This window comes from Bubalus bubalis, chromosome 7, assembly GCF_019923935.1.
Source record: "Bubalus bubalis isolate 160015118507 breed Murrah chromosome 7, NDDB_SH_1, whole genome shotgun sequence".
In the NCBI taxonomy this organism is placed as follows: domain Eukaryota; kingdom Metazoa; phylum Chordata; class Mammalia; order Artiodactyla; family Bovidae; genus Bubalus; species Bubalus bubalis.
Genome location: NC_059163.1, coordinates 72,458,480 through 72,483,814, shown reverse-complemented (window position 1 = coordinate 72,483,814; position 25,335 = coordinate 72,458,480). Strand labels below are relative to the sequence as shown.

General features: G+C 37.6%; 1 protein-coding gene across 5 annotated transcripts in view; it reads left to right on the top strand.

Moving 5' to 3' along the window:
* ZCCHC4 (zinc finger CCHC-type containing 4) overlaps positions 1 to 25,335 on the top strand; it is a 47,862-nt gene that overhangs the window by 8,420 nt on the left and 14,107 nt on the right. For 2 of the 5 annotated variants that reach the window (XM_006041984.4, XM_025290231.3), the window contains exons 4-8: positions 5,513 to 5,788; positions 6,216 to 6,296; positions 14,453 to 14,525; positions 20,181 to 20,331; positions 21,885 to 21,985. In XM_006041984.4, coding sequence (XP_006042046.4) covers positions 5,513 to 5,788; positions 6,216 to 6,296; positions 14,453 to 14,525; positions 20,181 to 20,331; positions 21,885 to 21,985 — 682 coding nt within the window. Of the gene's footprint in view, positions 1 to 5,512; positions 5,789 to 6,215; positions 6,297 to 14,452; positions 14,526 to 20,180; positions 20,332 to 21,884; positions 21,986 to 24,076; positions 24,198 to 25,335 lie in introns of all 5 variants that reach the window. The other 3 variants (XM_025290237.3, XM_025290232.3, XM_025290234.3) reach the window with 3 other exon arrangements.

The following is a 25,335-nucleotide window of genomic DNA, read 5'->3' as shown; positions in this document are numbered from 1 at the left end:
ATGCCATAAACATAATTTGTCTACTCCTGGAAAGGCAAATGGAACATCAAATGGAGATCAATAAAAGTGACATTCAGAATGGTAGCCTGCAGTTTGTGAGTCATGCTGAGCCGTGCAGCAGAATGAATTTCTTCTTGCCCCCGGGTGTGTGTAGTAAGTACAAATGAGGAGGGAGCGCTGAGTAATCCTTCGCTCTGGAGAGTCTCATCTTCTTCCTACCAAGCTTAAAAAAACTCTTATGTCTGAATGTTACATAAAGCCATATCATTGAATGATGATGTAATTTTGAATAGAAATATGCCTAAGATCTCAGTTGATCTTGTCAAGAGAAGGTTACTAAACTAGCAATAAAAACTTTCTGAAGGATTGTTTTGACCAGACACAAAATATGTAAGTGGAGGTTCATTTAACATTGTTCTTTTTCTTTTCTTAAAAATAATTATACTTAGTGCCTTAAGATAGTCCCATGTAGTTAGTGAATTGCTACACTAGCCCCTGGCTTTGAACTTTCGTCTCTTCCTGGTGATTTGCACTTTCTCCTGCCTTCAGTTGGCTTCAATGGGTGTGTGATAGGCAGTTCTTTTGACTGTTTTTAAGTAGCAGAGGCTGACATAGCATCATCTCTTTGGGGAGCTTCCTTTCTCCTTTTTCCTGTAAAGCCTTTGATTGTTTTTGTCATTCATTCAATGATGAGTATTTACTTCTCTGATATCAAAAGTGTGCTTCAGTTCCCAGGGCTTCTTTAGGCGGTGCTAGTGGTAAAGAACCCGCCTGCCAGTGCAGGAGTTGTAAGAGATGTGGATTTGACCCCTGGATTGAGGAGGTCTCCTGGAGAAGGGCATGGCAACCCACTCTAGTACTAATGCCTGGAGAATCCCATGGACAGAGGAGCCTAGCGGGCTACAGTCCATAGGGTTGCAAAGAGTCAGACACAACTGAAGCAACTTACGTGCCTTGGCTCTGTTGCTCTGGTTTGGCCCTTGACTGCAGTACAATAACTTTGTGTTTCGGGACTGAGTCATAGAATGAGGGCAGTGACACTCCACCTACAGGCTGGCTGGCGGCAGTTTTAAATCATGTCTCAATATCCTCCACGCTAAAATATGAAAATATATGCATCTTAGAAGTGATGAAATAGGCTGATTGGATTTTGCTTTTGTGATCCAGTCTTCTAATGGGTGGGTTTATTTAGCCTGTTTTAATGGTAGGTACAATAGATACGCTTGGTCCTGGTTTTGTTGTATGATTTTTATTGCTTCTTTTTATTCTCTTTCAATCTATGGTCTGTGTTTGCTTTTATTTTTTTAATGTGCTTTCCTTCTGTATTTGTGTTTTCATGGTTGCCTTTGTGGTTTTTTAAACCAGATTTAATTTTTTTTTTTATATTGCCTTCCTTAATCTAAAAATGAGAAATGGTGACTTTATATATTTCTTCTTCCTCTGTCTTTCCTTCTCTATAGTTACTATCTGATTTCAGTTGATTATTTCTTTTTAGGGTTAACCTCATACCTTTGATTATTGCTTATAGCACTTTTACTTGATTTTTCAGTTTTAAATTATATCTTTTGGCCTATGGCTCTAAAACATGAGAAAATCACTATACTTCTGCTAACTCCCACTTTCTCTTCCCCTTCCTCTGCTGGTTTTATTTGGATTTTTATTGTTTCCATTTTATACTCTGATACTCATATTTTTTCCTCATATTAGGCTGTGGTCAAATGGATTTAGTGCTGACTGACAGTCTACTGTTGTTTCTTTGGCTGAAATTTATCCTCCAGCAGCTTTAATTCTTTCATAAAAAAGGCTTTTATTAATTAAAAAATAATTTACATCAAAATATCCATGTGGCTATTGTGTGATTCCATTTATATTAAAACATGTATTAATCATAATAACTTCTTTTCTGCACAACTTTTGTTTTCCAACTAGCTAATAACAGTTTTGGGTTTATTTGTTTTGTAATGACTGTCTGTTTAATTATTTATGTGCTTCAGAAATGATTCAACTGCAAACTCTCTGCCTGTTGTCTGAACTCCCTCAAAACATTTAGATGTAGCATAATCTCTCAGCTTCACCTTCTTGAAGAAATCTGTCCTCAAACTTTCTGAACTGCTCCTGACTGGAAAAGTTGCCCTTTCTCCGTAACATCCAACTGTCCAGCAGTTTCTGTATGAAGTACCCAGATTATAAAACCTTATAACCCGTATTCTTCCAAGTCCAAAAATATTTAATGCCTTTATTCTTTGTTGTTGTTGTTTTTACAATTAGAAATTTAATCTCTATTTTTTTCTTTTTAGTCAGTTCAGATCAGTTCAGTCACTCAGTCATGTCCGACTTTTTGCGACCTCATGAATCGTAGCACGCCAGGCTTCCCTGTCCATCACCAACTCCTGGAGTTCACGCAAACTCACGTCCATCGAGTTGGTGATGCCATCCAGCCATCTCATCCTCTGTCGTAGCCTTTTCCTCCTGCCCCCAATCCCTTCCAGCATCAGAGTCTTTTCCAATGAGTCAACTCTTCACATGAGGTGGCCAAAGTACTGGAGTTTCAGCTTTAGCATCATCCAATAACAAAACTTGCTTTCCTAAGGCACTTTTATCTAAGAAATTGCTGGGAGAAGTATTAATAACCTCATATACTCAGATAACACCACCCTTGTGGCAGAAAGTGAAGAAGAACTAAAGAGCCTCTTCATGAAAGTGAAAAAGGAGAGTGAAAAAGTTGGCTTAAAGCTCAACATGCAGAAAACGAAGATCATGGCATCTGGTCCCATCACTTCATGGCAAATAGATGGGGAAACAGTGACTGACTTTATTTTTTGGGCTCCAAAATCAGTGCAGATGGTGATTGCAGCCATGAAAGTAAAAGACGCTTACTCCTTGGAAGGAAAGTTATAACCAACCTAGACAGCATATTAAAAGGCAGAGACATTACTTTGTCAACAAAGGTCCATTTAGTCAAGGCTATGGTTTTTCCAGTGGTCATGTATGGATGTGAGAGTTGGACTATAAAGAAAGCTGAGTGCCGAAGAATTGATGCTTTTGAACTGCAGTGTTTGAGAAGACTCTTGAGAGTCCCTTTGACTGCAAGGAGATCCAACCAGTCCATCCTAAAGGAGATCAGGCCTGGGTGTTCATTGGAAGGATCGATGTTGAAGCTGAAACTCCATTACTTTGGCCACCTAATGCAAAGAGCTGACTCATTAGAAAAGACCCTGGTGCTGGGAAAGATTGAGGGCAGGAGGAGAGGGTGATGACAGAGGATGAGATGGTTGGATGGCGTCACCGACTCAGTGGACATGGGTTTGGGTAGGCTCTGGGAGCTGGTGATGGACAGGGAGGCCTGGTGTGTTGTAGTTCATGGGGTCACAAAGAGTCGAACACGACTGAGCGACTGAACTGAACTGAATTGAACTTTGTGTTTAGTCTTTGTTAGTTTGATTAGCATGTGTCTTGGTGTATTTGTCCTTGGGTTTATCCTGTATGGGACTCTCTGTGCCTCTTGAACTTGCTTATTTCCTTTTCCATGTTGGGGAAATTTTCAGCTATAATCTCTTAAAAATTTTCTCATACCCTTTCTTTTTCTCTGCTTTTGGGATCCCTATAATTCGAATGTTAGTGCATTTGATATTTTCCCAGAGGTCCATGACACTCTCCTCAATTCTTTTCATTCTTTTTACTTTATTCTGCTCTTCAGAAGTTTATTTCCACCATTTTCTCTTCCAGCTCACTGATTTGTTCTTATGTTTCAGATATTCTGCTATTGATTACTTCTAGAGTATTTTTAATTTCAGTAATTGTGTTGTTTGTCTCTGTATGTTTATTCTTTAATTCTTCTAGGTCTTCGTTAATTGATTCTTGCATTTTCTCCATTTTGTTCTCAAGATTTTTTATCACCTTTACTATCATTACTCTGAATTCTTTTTTAGGTAGTTTGCCTCTTTCCTGTTCATTTATTTGGACTTCTGTGTTTCTAGTTTGTTCCTTCATTTGTGTGGTATTTCTCTGCCTTTTCATTATTATTATTTTTTTAACTTACTGTGTTTGAGGTCTCCTTTTCCCAAGTTTCAAGGTTGAATTCTTTTTTCCTTTTGGTTTCTGCCCTCCTAAGGTTGATCCAGTGGTTTGTGTAAGCTTTGAATAGGGTGAGGTTTGTGCTGAGTGTTTGTTTGTTTGTATGTTTTTCCTCTGATGGGCAAGGCTGAGTGAGGTGGTAATCCTGTTTGCTGATGATGGGGTTTGTATTTTTGTTTTGTTTATTGTTTAGATGAGGCCTCCTGCACAGGGTGATACTGGTAGTTGGATGATGCCAGGTCTTGTATTCAAGTGGTTTCTTCTGTGTGGGTTCTCACTATTGGATAGTTCTCTGGTAGTCTAGGGTCTTGGAGTCAGTGCTCCCACTCCAAAGGCTCAGGGCTTGATCTCATGAAATGGGCTGATGTCCACCGTAAAATGCCTGTGGTACTGCACACAGTTCCTATTCTCCAGGTTCCAGTAACTCATTGTCAGAAGATTGTTGGCACAGCATCAAAACCAAATTTCTCTGCTTAACTTTAAGTGCTTGAGAGATGAAGGATTCCTCTGAGTCCTCCAAAGTGCTGGCTTGGTGAGTTACTGGTCTCTGTGACTCCAGCTCCAAAACCCTGTGGAGCAGCAGAAAAGCCCCCCAGAAGGGCATTTCTGCATACCAGCCTGTGGAACCCCAGAGATGAGCAGGACAGAATGTTTTGCTGTTTTGCACGTGAGCTTCTCAAAACTGCCTCCATCAATACTGCTAAGAATAGAGGAACTTTGTGGGAACATTTTTTCTTTTAAGAGGTAATTTTTCTTGCTAAATATGCCATAAGAAATTGAAGAATGATCTTAATTTCTCATTTTAAAATGACTGTCTTACTGAGCCAGACTGGTTAACACTTCCAAGTTGAAATACATGGATTTGTCAATAAATTTAAAGGTGATAGTAGTCTCCATTACTACTAAGTTGTTTGAGTAATATATTATATTCACATTTTAAATGAATATTGATCTTTATCCAGTGCTAAATTGGAGCATCTCAATTCTTATGAAATCGCTGATCCTTTTCTGCTTTAGGTATGCAGCCAGACATAAATTCTAGCCAACATTCCACAGAGTTTTTTGTACCATTACTTCCTCATACAGCACTCTTTGGGCTTCCCAGGTGGTGCTAGTGGTTAAAGAACCAGTCTGCTAATGCAGGAGACATAAGAGACACAGGTTTGATCCCTGGATCGGGAAGAGTCCCTGGAGGAGAGCACAGCAACCCAATCCAGTATTCTTGCCTGGAGAGTCCCATGGACAGAGGAATCGGGTGGGCTACAGTCCGTAGGGCTGCAAAGAGTTGGACACGACTGAAGTGACTTAGCATGCATGCTTGCACGCACAGCACTCTTGAAGAAGTAATACTTTTTGCATATTAAAACTGGCAAAACTCAAATGCCTTTACAGTAACCAACTGAGACTGTATTGCTTTGTGTGTTGTCGCATCTTGAAGGTACTTGAAGTTGATCGAGTTGCCCTTGTCTCAGAGAAAGTTTTGTCAGAGCTGTCAGCAGTTGCTGCTACCGGATGATGAGGAGAAGCATCATGAACATCGGGTAGTGGGTGATGTTTCTATCACCCAGTTAAAAAGGCCCAGTAAACTCCTCTATCCACTGGAAAACAAGAAGACAAATGCCCAGTATTTGTTTGCTGACCGGAGCTGTCTGTTCTTGGTAGACCTGCTCTCGAACCTTGGATTCAGAAGAGTACTGTGTGTTGGGACCCCAAGGTATGTGATAACAGTGTTTTAAAGGCTTCTCCCATCACCACTTTCTAAACTGTAAGAAAATGTAGTGAGTAGTTATTTACTGTATAGAGGGAACAACATGCAACCTTAAGTATACAGTATAGTCCTTTTCTGAAGGAGTTTGTAATTTTTATTCCATTCAAGAGAAATCTTTACAGATTTCTGATGTATGATAGAAGATTCTGGTTTGAATCTTCAGTTATTTACTATTAATTCTAGAGTTTTCTGTTTTAGATGAGATCCAACATTTAAAAATACTTTGAAATTGAAACTTTGCTTATACCTGCCAAATTGTCTTCAGTGTTTCATTGAAATGTTAGAAATATCAGGAGACCACTGATGGGTTTTTTGTTTGTTACATGTGACATTAGTCGTTTCTTACTAAATTTGCTTTCACTAATTGCTTTAGGTTACATGAGCTGATCAGGTTGAAAGAATCAGGTGGCACGAAGTCTAACATTAGAAGCCTTTTGTTGGATATTGATTTTCGGTAGGTTTACAAAGTATAATATTTATTCTCCTACATTGTGTTCTGTTTCTTTTTAATGTTTTCCTTTTACTAATCCTGTTACAATCCTTTACTTAATATAGAAGTAGTAATTGTTTATAAGGTATTTCTTCAGTTAGATAAACTCAACATGTAAAAGTGAAAGTCACTCAGACTCTTTGCGACCCCATGGACTATATAGTCTGTGGAATTCTCCAGGCCAGAATACTGGAGTGGGTAGCCTTTCCCTTCTCTAAGGGTTCTTCTCAACCCAGGGATCGAACCCCAGTTTCCTGCATTGCAGGAGGATTCTTTACCAGCTGACAGGGAGGCAGTAGGCTTTTTGCTAGTATGCTTCCTAAATTTTTTCTGTGAATGTATCTAGTTGTCTTTGGCTTATAATTTAGACATACATTTCTATTGAGTGAAATTTCTTCTTATATACTTACTTTTCAAGGGTAATTCTGAATTTCCTCTAGGATTTTGTTTTATCATTATGTCTTAAATGGGATAAGATGTGTATTTTAATGTTTTTAATGAAGGATGTGCATACTACCTTTCACTGGGCGAAGCCTGAACTGAAGGGAGTGCTAACTAGGAAATAGGTCCTGAGGCAGAGGCTAATTAATAAGCAAACAGATAAGCTTTGTGGGAGAGAATCAGAATTTAAACAGCACCTGATATGTTGGAACAAACAGATGAGACAGTGGACCACGTTTTGAGTCTTCCCTCTGGTTGTAATTGAGAAGATACAGATTTTTGATTTACGGCACAGGATGGCAGATGTGTCCATCCACAGACTCTCTGATTCTGTAAACTTGAAGCACTCTTCCTATTTTCTGTAATTGTTTGAATTCTAGGAGTTTATGGTAAGTCTGTGAGATACCATGTCCTTAGTATATTTTTCTTGTTCTTGAGTGTATTGAAGGAATCAGTCTTTGAGTTTTTTTTTTTTAAATCTGATAGAACCTACTTGGCCAATAGTCCAGTAGTAGTTGTGTTCTCTCCAGTACTACTCAGATTCTCTGTGAAATTACATATGCTTTTTCTCCCTAAAAACAAGGCAGACAGAATTTTAAAGTGTAGAAGTCACAATAAAAAGTACAGCTTTCATCATTTAATTTTCTTTCGATTTCCAAGTTAGCTTTGGGTTATCTACTGTAAGCCTATATGTGTCTCAGAAATAACCCACATTTTCTGCAACTCTCATTCCTTATTAACAAGACAAGCACACTCTTTACAAATACCTATTTGATGTTAGTAATCTTCGGGAAAATGAAATTCCATGAGTGATAATACAGACTTCTTACAGATAAACTCAATTTCTTTTTTTAAACTGAGATATAACTCATTTAAAATAGACCATTTTAAAGTGTGTATTTTAGCAGTTTTTGGTATATTCACTGTTTTTTATCTGCAATCTATCACCCATAATTCCAGAACATTTTTAATCACGCTAAAGAGAGACTCCTTACTTCTCCTGATAAGCTCCTTACTTCTCCTGATAAGCGTCAGTCTTCTTTCTTTCATCTGGATTTGTCTCTTCTGGATATTTTATATAAATGGAATCATACAGTATATGCCCTTTGTATATGACCTTTTTCACTTAGCATAATGTTGTCAAGATTCCTCCATGTCGTAGCATCTAAATGTACTTCCTTTTATGACCGTATACTATTCCATTGAGTGAATATATCAATTTCTTTTTTAACTACCTTGTTTATTTCCTAAAGTATTATTAAATGATTATAAAGGTATTATTTTAAAGGTAGAAATTTAACTTTTGAGTTCTTATAATAACATGAAATATTAACTATAACTGATATTTAGTAAATGCTTGTCACATGTCAAACCCTATTCTAAATTCTTTGGTCCCCACAGTAGCCCTCTAGGATAGATGCTATTAACATTCTCCTTTCCTCAGAATAGAAAACTGAGGTACAAAGAAATTAAATAACTTGACCAAAGTCACAGTCATAATTGTCCTATGGTAATCCTATGTTTAACTTCTTGAAGGACTCCCAAACTGTTTTCCAAGGTAACTGCACAGTTTTTCTTTCCCAACAGCAATATATGAGAGTTCCAATTTCTTCACATGCTCATGAACACTTGTTACTGTCTGTCTTTCTGAAATAGTGTCTCATTGTGGTAATGATGTTGAGCATCTTTTCATGAACTTATGGCCAATTGTTTATCTTTTTGGAAAAATGTCTATTCAGTCATTTGCTCAATTTTAAAAATTGATTATTTGTCTTATTGTTGAGTTGAAAGAGTACTTAATGTATTCTGGGTACTAGACTCTTATCAGATATATAATTCATAAATATTTTGTCTCATTCTGTGAGTTGTCTTTTCACTTTTATGTAGTCAAAAGTTATTCTCTTTTCTTTGGTTGCTTGTGTTTTAGGTGTCATACCAAGAAACTATTACCTAGTCTAAAAGCGTGAATATTTATACGTCTTTTCTTCTAAGAGTTTTTAATTTTTAGTTCTTACATTTAGTTAATTTTGAGTTAATTTTTTAGTATGATGTGAGGTAGGGGTCCAGTTTCATTCTTTACATGTGGACATCCAGTTGCCTTGGCATCATTGTTTAAATGATTATTCTTTTCCCATGGAATGCTTTTGGAACCTTATTGAAAACCACGTGACCATGTATCTGTGGATTTATCTGTAGACCTTAGATTCTATTCCATTTATCTGTGTCTGTCCTTATGCCAGGCCCATACAATCTCAATTGTTTTTTTGTAGTGAGTTTTGAACTTGGGAAGTGTGTATCTTTCAACTCAATTCTTTTTCGAGATTATTTTGGCTATTGTGGGTTTATTGCATTTCTGTATGAATTTTAGAACTACCTAGTCAGTTTATGTAAAAAGCTAGCTGAGCTTTTTATAGGAGTCACATTGAATTTGTAGATCAATTTGAGGGGTTGTTGTTTAGTTACTTGGAGAAGGCAGTGGCAACCCACTCCAGTCCTCTTGCCTGGAAAATCCCATGGACAGAGGAGCCTGGTAGGCTGCAGTCCATGTTACTAAGTTGTATCCAACTCTTGTGACCCCATGCACTATATAGTCCACTGGGCTTCTCTGTCCATGGGATTTCCCAGGCAAAAACACTGGAGTGGGTTGCTGTGTCTTTCCCCAGGGGATCTTCCTGACCCAGAGGTCAAACCCACATCTTTCCATCTTAAGTGTTCTGTTTAATGAATATGAGCTATCTTTCCATTTATTTAGCTCTTCTTTAATTTCTTTAAACAATATTTTATAGTTTTCAGTGTGCAGGACTTGCACTTCTTCTGTTAAATTTATTCCTAAACACTTCATTCTTTCTGTTGTTTTTGTAAATTAAATTTTAAAAAAATTTTATTTTGTGTTGTTCATTGCTCATGCCCTGATTTACTTGCTTTTTTTTTTTTAAGTTGCAATAAAATATACATAGTATAACATTTACCATGTTAGCCAGTTTTTTAAGTATACCATTCAGTAGTGTGAAGTAAGTGAAGCATATTCACATCAGTGTGCACTGTTCTCCAAAACTCTTTTTTGCATCTTATCTGATTTACTAGTATTATTTTTTTTAAGTTAATCATTGTCACATTAATTTTTAAAAATTGCTTAAAAATAAATTCTAAGTCTTATTACTGGTTTACTTTTAACTTGAAAGATTTATATTGTGCTTTGACTCTTTTGCCTTAAATGCCATACCTTGCAGTTTCACCTTTCTTGAGCCTATAGTTAAATCCCCTGGTCTAAGTAGGGAGTAGGTAATGTAGATAAAGTTGTTTTGTAACCTATGGAACACACAGATGCTTTTTTCTTTCTGTGTCTGCAAACCTCTGTGTGTGTTGCAAACAAAAGCTGAAGGTATTGAACTATGGTCTCCTGGCTTAGCTTCTTTGAAAGCTACTCTATTTTTGAGTCAGTTCTGTAAAAGGTCCGCACTGAGTGCTAAGAGAAAGCCGGTTTAACTGAAATATGTTACTAGTCAGAATGAACTCTGCCTGTTGCCTGTATTTACATTATGATGGAGTGTGGAGTTGGTTCACATTTTTCACAGAGACCACAATTAAATCAGGGAAACATTCCTGTGTAGTATAGTGTGGCAGTAGATAGTTCCTTTGGCACTTTGAATTTGGCTTGTTGTTGCCCTACAGAAGGTCTTTGCAGAGCTGCAGAGAACCCAACTCTAGGGCTCTGTGTATACGTGCTGTACATGTTCTTTCCTTTCCTTCCCTCTCTCCTTCCATTTATTTTTGCCTGCATTGGGTCTCTGCGTATGGGCTTTCTCCAGTTGCAGCAAATGGGCATCTTATTGCAGTGGGTTTTCTTGTTGCAGAGCACAGGTTCTAGAGTGCAGGCTGAGATGCTGTGGCTCGCAGTCGTAGTTGCCTTGTAGCATGTCAAATCTTCCTGGACCATGGGTAGAATCCATGTCCCCTGCATTGGCAGGTGAATTCTTAACCACTGGACCACCAGGGAAGTCCTAAATGCCCTTTTCTGAACATCTAAGATATGAACTTCATAAAGAGATGGAAATACCAGATCACCTTACCTGTCTCTTGAGAAATCTCTATGCAGGTCAAGAAGCAGCCTTTAGAACCGGACATAGAACAATGGGCTGGTTCAAAATTGGGAAAGACAGCATGTCAAGGCTGTATACTGTCACCTTGGTTATGTAACTTATATGTGGAATACATCATGCGAAATGCCAGACTGGATGAATCACAAGCTAGAATCAAGATTGCCAGGAGAAATATCAACAACCTTAGACGTGCAGTTGATACCACTCTATAACGGCAGAAAGCAAAGAGGAACTAAAGAGCCCCTTGATGAAGGGGAGAGTGAAAAAGCTGGCTTAAAACTCAGCATTCAAAAAAAGAAGATCATGACATATAGTCCCATCACTTCACAGCAAATAGATGGGGGGGAAAGTGGAAACAGTGACAGATTTTATTTTCTTGGCCTCCAAAATCACTACAAACAGTGACTACATGAAATTAAAGATACTTTCTCCTTGGAAGAAAAGCTATGACAAACCTAGACAGTGTTTTAAAAGGCAGAGACATCAGTTTGCTGACAAAGGTACATATAATCAAAGCTGTGATTTTTCCAGTAGTCATGTATGTATGAAAGTTGGACCATAAAAAAGGCTGAGTGCCACAGAACTGACTCTTTTGAATTGTGGTGCTGGAGAAGACTCTTGAGAGTCCCTTGGACAGCAAGGAGATCCAGCCAGTTAATCCTGAATATTCATTGGAAGGACTGATGCTGATGCTGAAGCTGAAGCTTCAGTACTTTGGCCACCAGATGCAAAGAGCTATCTCACTGGAAAAGACCATGATGCTGGGAAGGATTGAGGGCAGGAGAAGAAAGGGGTGACAGTGGATGAAATGTTTGGATTGCATCACTGACTTGATGGACATGAGTTTGAGCAAAGTCCAGGAGATAGTGAAGGACAGTGAAGCCTGGCATGCCGCAATCCATGGAGTTGCAAAGAATCAGATGCGACTTAGCAAGTGAGCAACAAGAAAAAGAAGATATGAAGTTAACATTTGCTAAGATGGATTTCTGTATGCTCCAATTTTAGCATGAAAGATGTGAAATTCTGTTTGGCAAACTACATCCAAATAAAGTTATATCAAAAAGCTGAATTTCTTAAGTTCATTTCGTGAACTAATTTTGTTCAGCTCTTGATTACATTTCCTGTGTGTAGAACATGTTTCATACTTGGTAACTGGCTCTCATTTAAAGAGAATGAATGGCCAAATTAAATGGATGTCCTTTTGAGCAGTTTTCAAGTGTATGCATTTCTGATTGGTTTTGTTTGCCTTATTCAATGGAGAGAATAATTCTTTGTGGCCAATTTCATTTTAAGAGGGTAATGTTGAGTGCTTTTTTGTAATTTAAAATATGAATAATTATGCTCCCTTATTTGTGTTTGATGGAAGCTTAGAGCTGAAACCTTGCCTTTTTTCTCTCTCTGGCTCTGCCCACTGCTACTGAGAACATTTTGGACAAGTGTGCTGTGCTGAATTTTATGTAAATAACATTTTATTTTTTAATTAAAAAAATATCTATTGCATTGTGAAGCAGTGAAAAAAGTGGAGGGCGGTAGAAATACATTTAAAAAGGGATTGTACACTGGGATGACCCAGAGGGATGGTATGGGGAGGGAGGTGGGAGGGGGTTCAGGATTGGGAACACGTGTACACCCGTGGCGGATTCATGTTGATGTATGGCAAAACCAATACAATATTGTAAAGTAATTAGCCTCTAATTAAAATAAAAAATTTTAATTAAAAAAAAGGGATTGTATTTTTCCCTTGCTCACACAAAGCAGTGCAAGGGAGAACACCTCAGTGATGGTTGATCTACAGCTGTACTAGTCTTAATATATATGTAAATTAAATAATTGATATGGATATATTATCAGCTATTTGGGATTTGGTTAAAGAGGAAGACATTTGTTAAATAATGGTAATTGACATTGGCCCACAGTTTTTGGAGTGTTCCTTAGGTTACAGTGTATAGTTTAAATATTTTCTGTTATTTAAGCCTTCTGTTTATTTCTTCAGTTTAAATTTATGTCAGCAGATGTACTAACAGTATCTTAAATGATATTAAGGGATATTGTATTGAGAATGGTGAATAGATGTTCTTCTGTCTCCACAGAAGAAGAGGAAATGGGTTTAGATTACAGGAGGAGAAATTTTGGTTGGACATAAACCTAATTCCTTAATATTAGAGACATTGAGACATAAATCTTTATAGCTGGTATTTATTAAAATAATGATACCTGAAATCTCAGTATGTGCTTTATAGCTGGCATTGTATTAAGCACTTTACATAATTATCTTATGTATTCTTACCTAGTCCTATGGGGTAGAAATCATTTTCCCATTTTGCAGATGAAGAAACTGGGGCTCAGATAGGTAAAATAAATTACTAAAGTTATACAGCTAGTAACTGAGAGACTTAAGAGTTTGAAACCATGCCCCCTGACTCTCGAGCTGTACTCTTAGTCACGGTGTAATAGAAAGAGGATAAACTAGGCTTGTCCATTGTATTAAATACTCAACATGGTTGGTGATCATGCAGATGGTATTAAATAACTGTGAGTAGAAGTAGAAGCAAAGAAGTGCCTCTATCATGATTCGGTAAGAAGTTGTATAAGTAAGTATCTGTCCATGATTTTTTTCAGTCTTTCCACTAGCTTATGTGTTCTGTAGAAGGATGGTGTGGTCCTGTGTGAATTGTTTTTGACAAAACTATGGAAGTTCAGAATCCTATTGAGATGAAAGAGGTTTCTATATTACACAAAGAAAACCCTCAGAAGTCAGCAAGAAAGACATTAAGACCCATAAACATAAATGGGGAAAACAGAGATAGGCAGTACAAATAAAATTAAGGAAGAAAGAAATTTCAGTTTTGTAAGAAATCAAGCAAATGCAAGTTTAAGCCATAAATGTGGTATGAATTTTGCCTAGTAAATTAGTAGAAATTATAATGTGTTAATACCCAAAGCTGGTGTTCCCATTCATTAGTGATTGCATTTTAAAGTAGTATGTTAGAAGAATAAAATGATTCAATCAGTAAATAAATATCCTCTTTCCTGGCACTAATTCAGTAAATATGAAATGCACATAAATTCTTTTTCTTATGTATTAAGAAGCATATTTTGTTAAGCTAATTTGCAGTAGACAAAAAAACTGTATTAAATACCTTTTTTGTTAGCCACAGAAGAAAATAACAGCTATTGAGCAGAAATGTTGATTCAGTATTTTCCTTAAAGTTATTAGCTATGAGAGACATATTTTAACTGCCAAACCAACTCAAGCTTAAAATGCATAATAATCTATCAGGAACATAATTATTTATTTATAATCTTCTGGTCCACAGGAATATGTGTTTTTTGTATATGAGTTTTCTGTAGTTTTCCCACTGACTTATTAAAACTTGGGACCATAATCTAAGTTTGTTATTCATCCACTATTGTTAGCTTCTTGAGGTTTGGGGAATGTATTCTTTATTTCAGAAACCTGAAGGATGATGAAATTGATTTTATTTAAGGTGTGATTTCATAATTTTAAAATTTAGTTTACATTTATTTGCTATATGTCTGTTACCAGACAAGTAACTACAGTAATAAATTATTTTACAGGTATTCACAGTTTTATATGGAAGATAGTTTTTGCCATTATAATATGTTTAACCATCACTTCTTTGATGGAAAGGTAAGAGTTATGACCATTATCTCTTTCTTCTTTTCTTGTATTTCCTTCATTATTTTTCTACAGTCTCTCAAGAGCAAATGGTGGCTGTTCCTCCATTTATTGATATTTACTTTTGTTTGTTCACTGAGTGTTATCGAGCATCTAGGGGTGATCATGTTATTCACCTTTCATGCATTTCACTGCTTCTTGGGTAAAGACCTACTTTCTCAGCAAGACCCATGTAGCTTTGTGTGATTTGACCCTGCCGCCCTCCAGCCTGTCTTCTTTCCGTTCCTGCTTTGCTGTTTGTATTCAGGGCATATGACATTCGTCTCAGGCTGGGCTTTCCATCACAGGGGCTTTTGCCATGCTGTTCCCTCTTTTTTCCACTCCCTCTTTGCCCTGTTAATTTCACCGCATTCTTCAGAACCCTGTTCCAAGTTCCTTTCTCCAGCTTCTCCTACCTTCAGACAAGGTCAGGTTCTCCTTTGTAGATTTACGATACTGTAATTAAATAATTCTGTGGTTAGTTGTTTGATGTCTTCCCCTCTGATAAATTTCATGTCCTGGTTAAGGGGATTTATGGTTTTATTAAACTAATCCTTAAAAAATAGACAGTGTCAAGAGTTAACCCCAATCTATGAACTCTAGGTGATAATGATGTGTCAGTTTAGGTTCATCACTTTTAACAGATGTCCCACTCTGGTGGGGGATATTGGAATGGGGGAGGGGTAGGAGCAGGGGGTATGTAGGATATCTCTGAACCTTCCTCTCAGTTTCACTGTAAACTTAAAACTGCGCTTAAAAATTAGCCTTAAAAAAAGGAGAGTGGCTTAAAAAAAAAAAACCTTCTTTTAGTATGATGTTAATAATGTCCTTGTGAATAAACAACATAGCAAGAACTGATATTTCTAATCTTGTTTTGAACTCTTTGTTAGTCCCATTACAAGATAAAATCTGTAACCAACAAGTAATCATACCTGACAGAAGGCTGGCCTAAAATATTTGAAATTATCAAGACTACCTGAAGCATATCCACACATGTGCTGTGCTGTGCTGTGCTGTGTTTAATTGCTCAGTCGTGTCCAACTCTTTGTGACCCCATGGACTGCAGCTCTCCAGGCTCCTCAGTCCATGGGGGTTCTCCAGGCAAGAATACTGGAGTGGGTTGTCATGTCCTTCTGCAGAGGATCTTCCCAATCCAGGGATCAAACCCAGGTCTCCCACATTGTAGGCAGATTCTTTACTGTCTGAGCCACCAGGGAAGCCCAAGAATACTGCCTGGAGTGGGTAGCCTATCCCTTCTCTAGGGGATCTTCCCAACCCAGGATTGAACCGGACGTCTCCTGCATTGCAGGTGTATTCTTTACCAGCTGAGCAATAAGAGAAGCCCATAGCCATACATATATGCATATATATTTATATTTTTTAAATGGTGAACTATGCTTAAGTATATATTGTGCTTTAAGATATTAACTGACAGACTGAAAATCAAGAAGACCAAAAGACCTATGCATTTAGGAAATGAAAGTAGATTCTAAATTGTTGGTTGGGATTGAAAAGTGAGTCTCCTGATTTAGTAGGTATAGCCAATGAAGTACTCCTTCCATCAGAATCAATTTAGCATTGGGATACACATTCTTCAGCAGTGAAAGCTATGAAAACCAAGTATTGAAGTAAATAGCAGTTACAATTAGATGTATTTCACTGTTTCCTGAAGGGCTTATGTGGTTGATAATCAGCAGAATTTGAGGACTGATTAGATGAGCTTTAAGGAGAACAAGAAATTGAAAAATCACTTGACAGTAGATGAAGAGGGGCTTTTTACCTCAGACAGTGACAGTAGGAAAAGGAGAGGAAAGAAGTGGGTTCTGAAGACATTTCACTGATGGAAACCAGCAGACTTGATGTAATTACTATGTGTACACATGGCAATTACACCTCATTTGGAAAAAAAAGATGACTTGGTGATACCTGTGCTGGGAAAGAGATCAAAGATACCGTGGGGCCATGACCTGGGTTCATCTTTCATTCTTCAAAATGCAGAGTGGGAAGTTTGTAAGTGACGTTTGGAACTGTTGAGTTTGTGGGGCTGGCAGAACATTGACATGCAAGTGTCCAGGGTGGCCTCTTGGAATGTGGGGCCTTGAGCTCAGGGGTGCTGTCGGTGTTAGTGACACAGATGAGGGAGTAACTGAGCTTCTGTTAACTGCTTGATGGTAGTAGTGGGTCAGGTATTCATTTATTTGTTCTTAATACTAGACCATGACTTTGCTTTTTATTTTGAACCATAAAGACGAGTAAAATTACATTTAAATATCTAACAGTTGGCCAGCAATTTTGTATATTTCAAGAAAGTAACACATAATTAGCATTTCTCTAGGAAATTCTATGTAAGTTTTATTGAGAGTTTATAGAATTACATTGCAAGTTTCTAGAATAACCGTTGGAATAAGCTGTAAAGACTGAGCTCCATGTTTTCTTTCCTAGAAGAAAACAGTCATCCAACTCAGGCTCTCCTTTCTCTGTGTTTTAGGAGCAGCCTCTAAATAGCACTGCGGCTGTAGAGAATGATCTGTAGAAAACTATTGTTTAATGATTTTATTGTCTGCCCCTTTTCTACCTACTGGGAGTCAAGGTTTTCAGTAGAGATTACCATCTAATAATCAATCACTGAAGTATTTAAGTGTCTACAAGGTGCCTGTCTGTGAAGGCATATAAGCCTTTGAGGCACCAAATACCTTTGAGGATCTAAGCCTCTGCCACTGCACAGAAGCTCTCCACAGTTGACTGGATTAAAAAGCAGAAGTTTACTGTACAAGATTTTTTTCATAACAAATAATATAGTCTCTCGAAAAATAAAAAATGTCATACACCTTAATGGTTAAGTTGGTTAAAGTGTATACAGAGGAACACGTGTGTACCTGTGGTGGATTCATTTGGATATTTGGCAAAACTAATACAATTATGTAAAGTTTAAAAATAAAATAAAATGCCAGCCACAAGTCGCCAGTCCAGGTTCGATGCATGATACTGGATGCTTGGGGGTACACTGGGACAACCCAGAGGGATGGTACAGGGAGGGAGGAGGGAGGAGGGTTCAGGATGGGGAACACGTGTATACCTGTGGCGGATTCATGTTGATATATGGCAAAACCAATACAATATTGTAAAGTTAAAAAATTAAAAATAAAAAATAAAATGCCAGCCACTGAGATGAAGAAAAGAGTTAAGTTATTGTCAGCTTTGGTGGCATATGCAAGCATCTTATTTCCCGCCTTGTTTCCTAAGGTGATCAACCTTACGACCTTCAGCCACTCAGAACAGTACACCCCACCATTGATTCTTACTGGAAAGATACTCTTTAATGTTTTCTAAAAATTTGATTAAGTGTTCAGGCTTTGTTTACTTTTTTTTTTTTCTGCTTAAAACTCTTAGGGATTTGAAGGTTTTTCAATAACATCATCTGTAATTTTAGTCCTTGATCATGTAGGCAGGTTAAGGAAATGTCAGGCAGCACTTGAAAAATGATTAACCTTCTTGACACCATCCTTTGCTGTAGGACTTCCAGAAGGAAGTTAATACTTTCTTAGAGAAAAGAGATTAGGGTGTTGTGATTTTTCCTTTTTTCAATTGGGTCTTCTAAGTTGATTTAATAGTAGAACAAAAGTACATATAGGTTTATTAAAGTTTAAATGCCATTAAACTTTAAAATCTACTGTTTTGTATACTTTAAGTGTTGATTTGGTTTTATAGATGAGTACTTGAAAGCTACTACAAAGTCAGTAGACTGGACCAAGTATTATAGGTCTGTCTCCTGTTGATCTTTCCAGAAGCAAAAAAGGGATAAATATACTGGACAGTTTTTAATGTTAACTTTGCAGTTACTAGTTCAGTTCAGTTTAGTCACTCATTCGTGTCCAACTCTTTGCAACCCCATGGACTGCAGCACACCAGGCCTCCCTGTCCATCACTGGAGTCTACTCAAACTCATGTCCATTGTGTCAGTGATGCCATCCAATCATCTCATCTTCTGTCGTCCCCTTCTCCTCCTGCCTTCAATCTTTCCCAGCATCAGGGTCCCTTCAAATGAGTCAGTTCTCCTCATCTGGTGGCCAAAGTATTGGAGCTGCAGCTTCAGCATCAGTCCTTCCAATGAATATTCAGGACTGATTTCCTTTAGAGTGGACTGCTTGATCTCCTTGTTGTCCAAGGGATTCTCAAGAGTCTTCTCCAACACCACAGTTCAAAAGCATCAATTCTTTGGCGCTCAGCTTTTCTTTATAGTCCAACTCTTATATCCATACATGACTACTGGAAAAACCATAGCCTTGACTAGATGGACCTTTGTTGGCAAAGTAATATCTCTACTTTTTAAAATGCTGTCTAGGTTGGTCATAACTTTTCTTCCAAGGAGTAAGCGTCTTTTAATTTCATGGCTACAGTCACCATCTGCAGTGATTTTGGAGCCCCCCCGCCAAAATGAAGTCTGTCGCTGTTTCCATTGTTTCCCCATCTATTTGCCATGAAGTGATGGGACCAGATACCATGATCTTAGTTTTCTGAATGTTGAGCTTTAAGCCAACTTTTTCACTCTCCTCTTTCACTTTCATCAAGAGGCTCTTTAGTTCTTCTTCACTTTCTACCATAAGGGTGGTGTCATCTGGATATCTGAGGTTATTGATATTTCTCCCAGCAATCTTGATTCCAGCTTGTGCTTCATCCAGCCCAGCATTTCTCATGATATACTCTGCATATAAGTTAAATAAGCAGGGTGACAATATACAGCCTTGACGTACTCCTTTCCTCATTTGGGACCAGTCTGTTGTTCCATGTCCAGTTCTAACTGTTGCTTCCTGATCTGCGTGCAGATTTCTCAGGAGGCAGGTCAGGTGGTCTGGTTTTCCCATCTCTTGAAGAATTTTCCACAGTTTGTTTTGATCCACACAGTCAAAGGCTTTGGCATAGTCAATAAAGCAGAAGTAGATGTTTTTGTGAAACTCTCTTGCTTTTTTGATGATCCAGTGGATGTTGGCAATTACTAAAAACACTTCAGTTAGTTTGTTGGGAAAATATGTTAGTAACACAGTTTCATGGCCTGGATAAGCTTTGTTATTTGTGAACTTGCATTTATTTACTTTTCATTGTTCAAATATGCCTGCCATTTACCTGGCACTCAAAAATACATGCGTGTTTAACTGGTGATTTGTGGCTCATTAAATTGAAATTATGGTGGTGGACAAACCAGATAGGAAAAATATGTCTTATTCATCTTTGTGTCTCCAGTGTTTAGTACAGTCCCTGTTTGTTGTTTGTTGCACAGTTTCTGTTTGTTGAATTGGATTTAGCATTTTAGATAGTCTTCATGGATAGTGAGTTTCTCTCTTTTAGGTTACTAAATTTAGTTTTTTAATTTAACTATTTGAAATGTGTAGTCCTCTGATAGTGATGGTGTTTGAATTTGCAATTTTATAAACCCACTTATCAAGGAACCTGAAGATAAGATCTTATGAGGCCAAATGAGAGAGGCTTCAGGATGTCACTGAGGGACTCTGGGGTGATAGGGTGGGTGAAGTTTAGGATGAAGAGCGAGACTGAGCCAGTGCATTCTCCTTGAAGTACGGCGAAGTTCCTGACTCTAGTCCTGATTTAGAAATGAGTTTCTGTTTGTTCCAGGCTGCCCTTGAAGTGTGCAAGACATTTTTACAGGAAGATAAAGGTGAAGGAGTCATCATGGTGACAGATCCTCCATTTGGTGGCTTGGTTGAACCTCTGGCTGTTACATTCAAGAAGTTAATTGCTATGTGGAAAGAAGGTCACAGCCAAGGTGTGTGATTTATTATTTACTGCAAAATAAACATGTATATGCATCTACTTCCTGTCACATATTAGCAGACCTTAGTGAATCAGAGCACTGAAAAAATACACATGCCTTGAGTTCTCTTCTTTGTTGAAAAATAGGCTTATTTGATGATGACTTTATCATGATACACTTTGTTTTATTCTAATTATGTGTTTGAAAAATGGCTCATAAGTAAAATATTTGATTTTGGTGGGCATAAGGAGGCATTATCCGTGAACATTTAACAGAATATCAGTGAACTGTTGTCACTTATTTACTATTTACTAAATGGCCACTATGTTCCAGGTACTGTTTAGGTACTGGAAATGGAGTGGTAAGTGGACACTTACCTCTGCCCTCATGGACCTTATATTTCATCTTCCAGAAGCCTTACCCAGAACTCTAGAAGGGCACCTAGCCTCTGGGCCAAAGCTCTGAACTATGCACAGATTTGTTGGGGAAGGCTGGCCATCAAGTAGCCTAGCAGTCACGCGTGGACACCTGACTCTAGAAGTGGGTTAATGACTGGGGGATATTCAGCTTAAAGTGGTTTAGGACTTCAAAGTGTTTTATATAATTGCCTAATTAGTCAGTTTAATCATTTTTCAGTTTCCAGCCTGCAAATTGATAAATATAAGAGTGTCAGGAATTAAGTGATCAAGCCTCTCCATTAATTGTGCTATATAAATAGTGTGCTTTGGGGATAGGATGCAAATGAAATCTGAAAAGTGACTCATAGTGCTAAGTATCCTACTTATTTTTGGTTCTGAGGTCTACTTTTCAGAGTGGAAAAGTCATTGTTGTTGGGGAAGCAGTAAAGAACCCTGTGGGCTTGAATTTGGTTCTACTGCTTATTAGCTGCATAAATTTGAACAAAGTGCTTAAATTTTGCAGCTTCGGTTTCCCCATCTATGATATGAGATTACTATATTAATATCTGACGCCAGATGTTGGTAAAGAGATAACATATAAAAAAGTTCCTAGCATTGTGCTCAGCCTGTACGAGGTGTTCTGTAAATAATAGCTGTGTCCACTGTCTCTCATAAAAATAAATTTTGATGGAATTGTTCATAAGAATCTCCCATGATTCAGAAAAGATTTATCCACCCTGAAAGCTGGCGTAGTGAGTTATGGCAGAGAGAAGGATTCAGCTCTAAGGCCTTCTGCCTTCTGGTCTAGGAGTCCTTCCACTGTGTCACAACCACCTTTGTGCTTCATAGTGAAACTCATTTTTTATTTCTCACTTTTTAGGTAATATCTTTGCCTTTACCTAGACCACAGTGATATGCATATAAAGTTAACTTTTATATACATACCCCGTGTTGCTGTGGTTAAATATACGAGAATGTTTCCATTGACTTTGGGGAAAAGTCAAGTTGTAAATGGTACTCCAGTAAATAGTCTCTCCTTTTGTATAATTTAAATGTATTGAAGGATTACAATTTCTCCCGATACCATATTTTTTTCAGTAACAACTCTCTTCTTTATGTTTTCTCTGATATCAGTTTTTTCTTTTCTGTTTTTTTGTGATCCATTAGATAACAGTCAGAAAGAACTACCCATATTCTGGATTTTCCCCTATTTTTTTGAATCCCGAATTTGTCAGTTTTTCCCAAACTTCTGCATGTTGGATTACCAGGTATAGTAAATATTCTGTTTTCTGGCATGGTTGGGAAGTGGATATTCTGCTTCAATAAATATTCTGGTAGGACTATCCATCAGTTTTAGTAAATGCAAACACTATAAGCTATATGAGACACTAAAACTCTATCATATGTAACTTAGTGCAGTGGTTCCTGGTGTCTGTAATCTCTAGGGTGCCTATTAAAAATATAGATTCTTAGGTACCAAAATAAGCCTACTAAATCAAAATCAGAGGGTAAAGCTGTAAGAAAAAATATTTTACCAAGCTTCCCAGGCAATTCTGAACTCAGCCAGGTTTTAAACTAAATGATCTAATGTTTCACATCACCAGGAGAGTGGGCAGCACCCCAGAATCATCATTATGAACATGGAATTTCTCCATTCAGAGGTGGTGGAGAAGTAAATCACTTTTTCTGGTGGGTGGAATGCCGTGTACACTTTACTTTGTTGTCCAGAGGATGCCAGGAGCTCCAAGGAGGGGTTTGCCCAAAGTCGTGTCGAAACAACTAGCGTGTCAGAGAAATGAAGATGCTGAGGTGTGAGTGTGCTGATTCAGGGCACTGACCAGACCTTCTCCTTCACGTCCCTGCCGTTCAGCTCGTCTGCTTCAGTGTCCACTCTCCTGGATTCATTTCCTCGAGTTCTGAGTTTAACCCTGTTGTTGCCATCACAATGTGTGGTCAGCAAGTGGGCACTGTTTCTTCTTCTGTAATGACATTTTTCTGTTTGAGTTTTCTGAGCAGTTGACTAGTCTCTGATCAAGGTTTTTCAGCCCCCAAATTGTAAAAGTCTTCACTAGTCATTTCAAGCCAGCAGTTGATTCTTTTCTTTTATTGATTGCAGCATAGTTCATTTACCATACTGTGTTACTTTCAGGTGTACAGCATAGTGATTATATTATATTATATAATTTATTATATAATATATATTATATTATATGCAGATTATATTATATGCTATTACAAGATAATAGGCATAATTCCTGTAGCACTTGGCTCTAATCTTTGTACATCCTGAAGATGTATACTATTATGAAAATTATTTAGAAATAATGTGAGAAACAGTGTTACTAAAAATGAGGGCATAGATCCTACCTGTAATTCTACTCCAAACAACAAATATATTGTTGAAGTAGAGTTGACCCTTGAATAATCAGGGGGTTAGGGGTGCAGTTGGAAATCAGTGTATAACTTATAATTAGCCCTCTGTATTTGAACTTTCTCCATATCTGTGGTTCCACATCTGTGGATACAGCCAAATTTGTTTTGCTAGTATTTACTATTGAAAAAGATCCATGAATAAGTAGACCCACACAGTTCAAACTTGTCTTGTTCAGGGGTCAACTGTATTCACTTCTAGTCTTCTCAGAAAATACTTTTACATATTTGTAATCATAGCAGATGAATATGAATTCTGTTTCCTCCATGGTGCCTTATATAAATGTATATTTTAAAATGTAGCTATATAATCTTATGCTTTATTATTTCATTAGTGGACTGTATTGTTATTCTCTCTTTTTTCAGACTTAAGAGTTTGTTTCCACCTTTAAACATCTTTTATTCATAGAATTTTTTAATATTGTACATAAGCTAAGCTAAGCTAAGTCACTTTAGTCGTGTCCGACTCTGTGCGACCCCATAGACGGCAGCCCACCAGGCTCCCCCATCCCTGGGATTCTCCAGGCAAGAACACTGGAGTGGGTTGCCATTTCCTTCTCCAATGCATGAAAGTGAAAAGTGAAAGTGAAGTCGCTCAGTCGTGTCCGACTCCTAGCGATCCCATGGACTGCAGCCTACCAGGCTCCCCGTCCATGGGATTTTCCAGGCAGGAGTACTGGAGTGGGGTGTCATTGCCTTCTCCGAATATTGTACATAACTCCCTTAAAATAAATTTCTAAAACTGAAATAGAATTACAAAAGTTACATTGTCAAGTTTAATGGACATTTTCATGGCTGTTGAACCACATTAACAGATTCCTTTCCAAAACTGTGTAGCACAAGTCATTTTAACCTTGATTTCTTGAGCTCTGCTTTAGGCAAAATCTGTATCATAATTCTTCTCAAAGCTGGTTTACTTTCCTTTTTAGGGCATCCAGTTTTCTGTTGCTTGTCTGAAGGATGCTTCTTCTGTAATATGGACACTTGCAATGCAGAGATAGCTGACATAGCCTAGAGATGTTAACTGAGCAAGCCATTTCTGGCTTCCAGGTACACCTGCTGCCTTTGACAGTGAATAATCATACAGTACAATGTTTGGCACATAGTAGGTGCCCTATACACATTGAGTGAGTAATTGAATGAAAAAGAGAATGAACTCTGGAGTTGAAAAGGAACTAGGTTTTAATCCTAGTTCTGGTACTTAATAACTAGGCCTACACATTTTATCTAACTCTCTGAAACTTACCTTGTTAAATGAGCATAGTAACAATATATCGGCCTCATAAGGTTTTAAGAATTACTTGAGATAATATCTTAAAAAGCTTAGCCTTGTCCCTCACCCACAGCAAATGCAGAATAAAGGTCATTGCTATCAGCATTGTTGAAACCATCTTGATATTGTCATCATTCAGATGGTCCCAGAGTCAGGGTAAAACTTTTCTTCAGGTCTCGTTTGTACAGCATCTGAGACATTAAAATTGTAAAACACATCAGGAAACTTTCATCCACAGTTTGTTGTTGTTCAGTCACTAGGTCATATCTGACTTTTTGCAACCCCATGGATTGCACCGTGCCAGGCTTCCCTGTCCTTCGCTATCTCCTCGAGTTTGCTCAAACTTATTTCCATTTTTTCACTGTGGGCAAGAGTTTGAAATGGTGAGGAGGCAGAAGAAGGCAAATCCAGGATAAGGCAGATGCGAGCAATTAATGTGGATTAACCAGTTATTGTTTGTTTAGACAGGCTGTGTTACTACAAAAGAACTTTTACAAATGTTGGAGTTTTAGTTTTGATAACTAGTTCCAAGGTCCAAGCTTACTGAAAGTAGTTATATAACTCAGTGCATTGGGGGAAAAGGTTCTAATTAGATCGTGTATATCAGACAGCGTGAAAGCAGTGTTTTCAATTAAAGAGAAAGCCAACTTTTGAGAAGAATTAGAATAAAACTATAAAACAAAACAAATCTTTATTCTTTTGTGATTCCTACTAAAGATAAGAACTACTGCCCCATTACATGCTCACTGGGAGAAGATTTTGCCAGATCTCCTGGGGCGAATGTAACCCTCATTTATTGTACTTCACCTTTGATGCTTTTTCTGTTTTTTGTTTTTGTTTTGAGACTTTCTCTAGACTTATTATTATCCTTTCCAAACCTTTTGCATTCTTTCTTTTTTTTTCTGTTGTTACTTT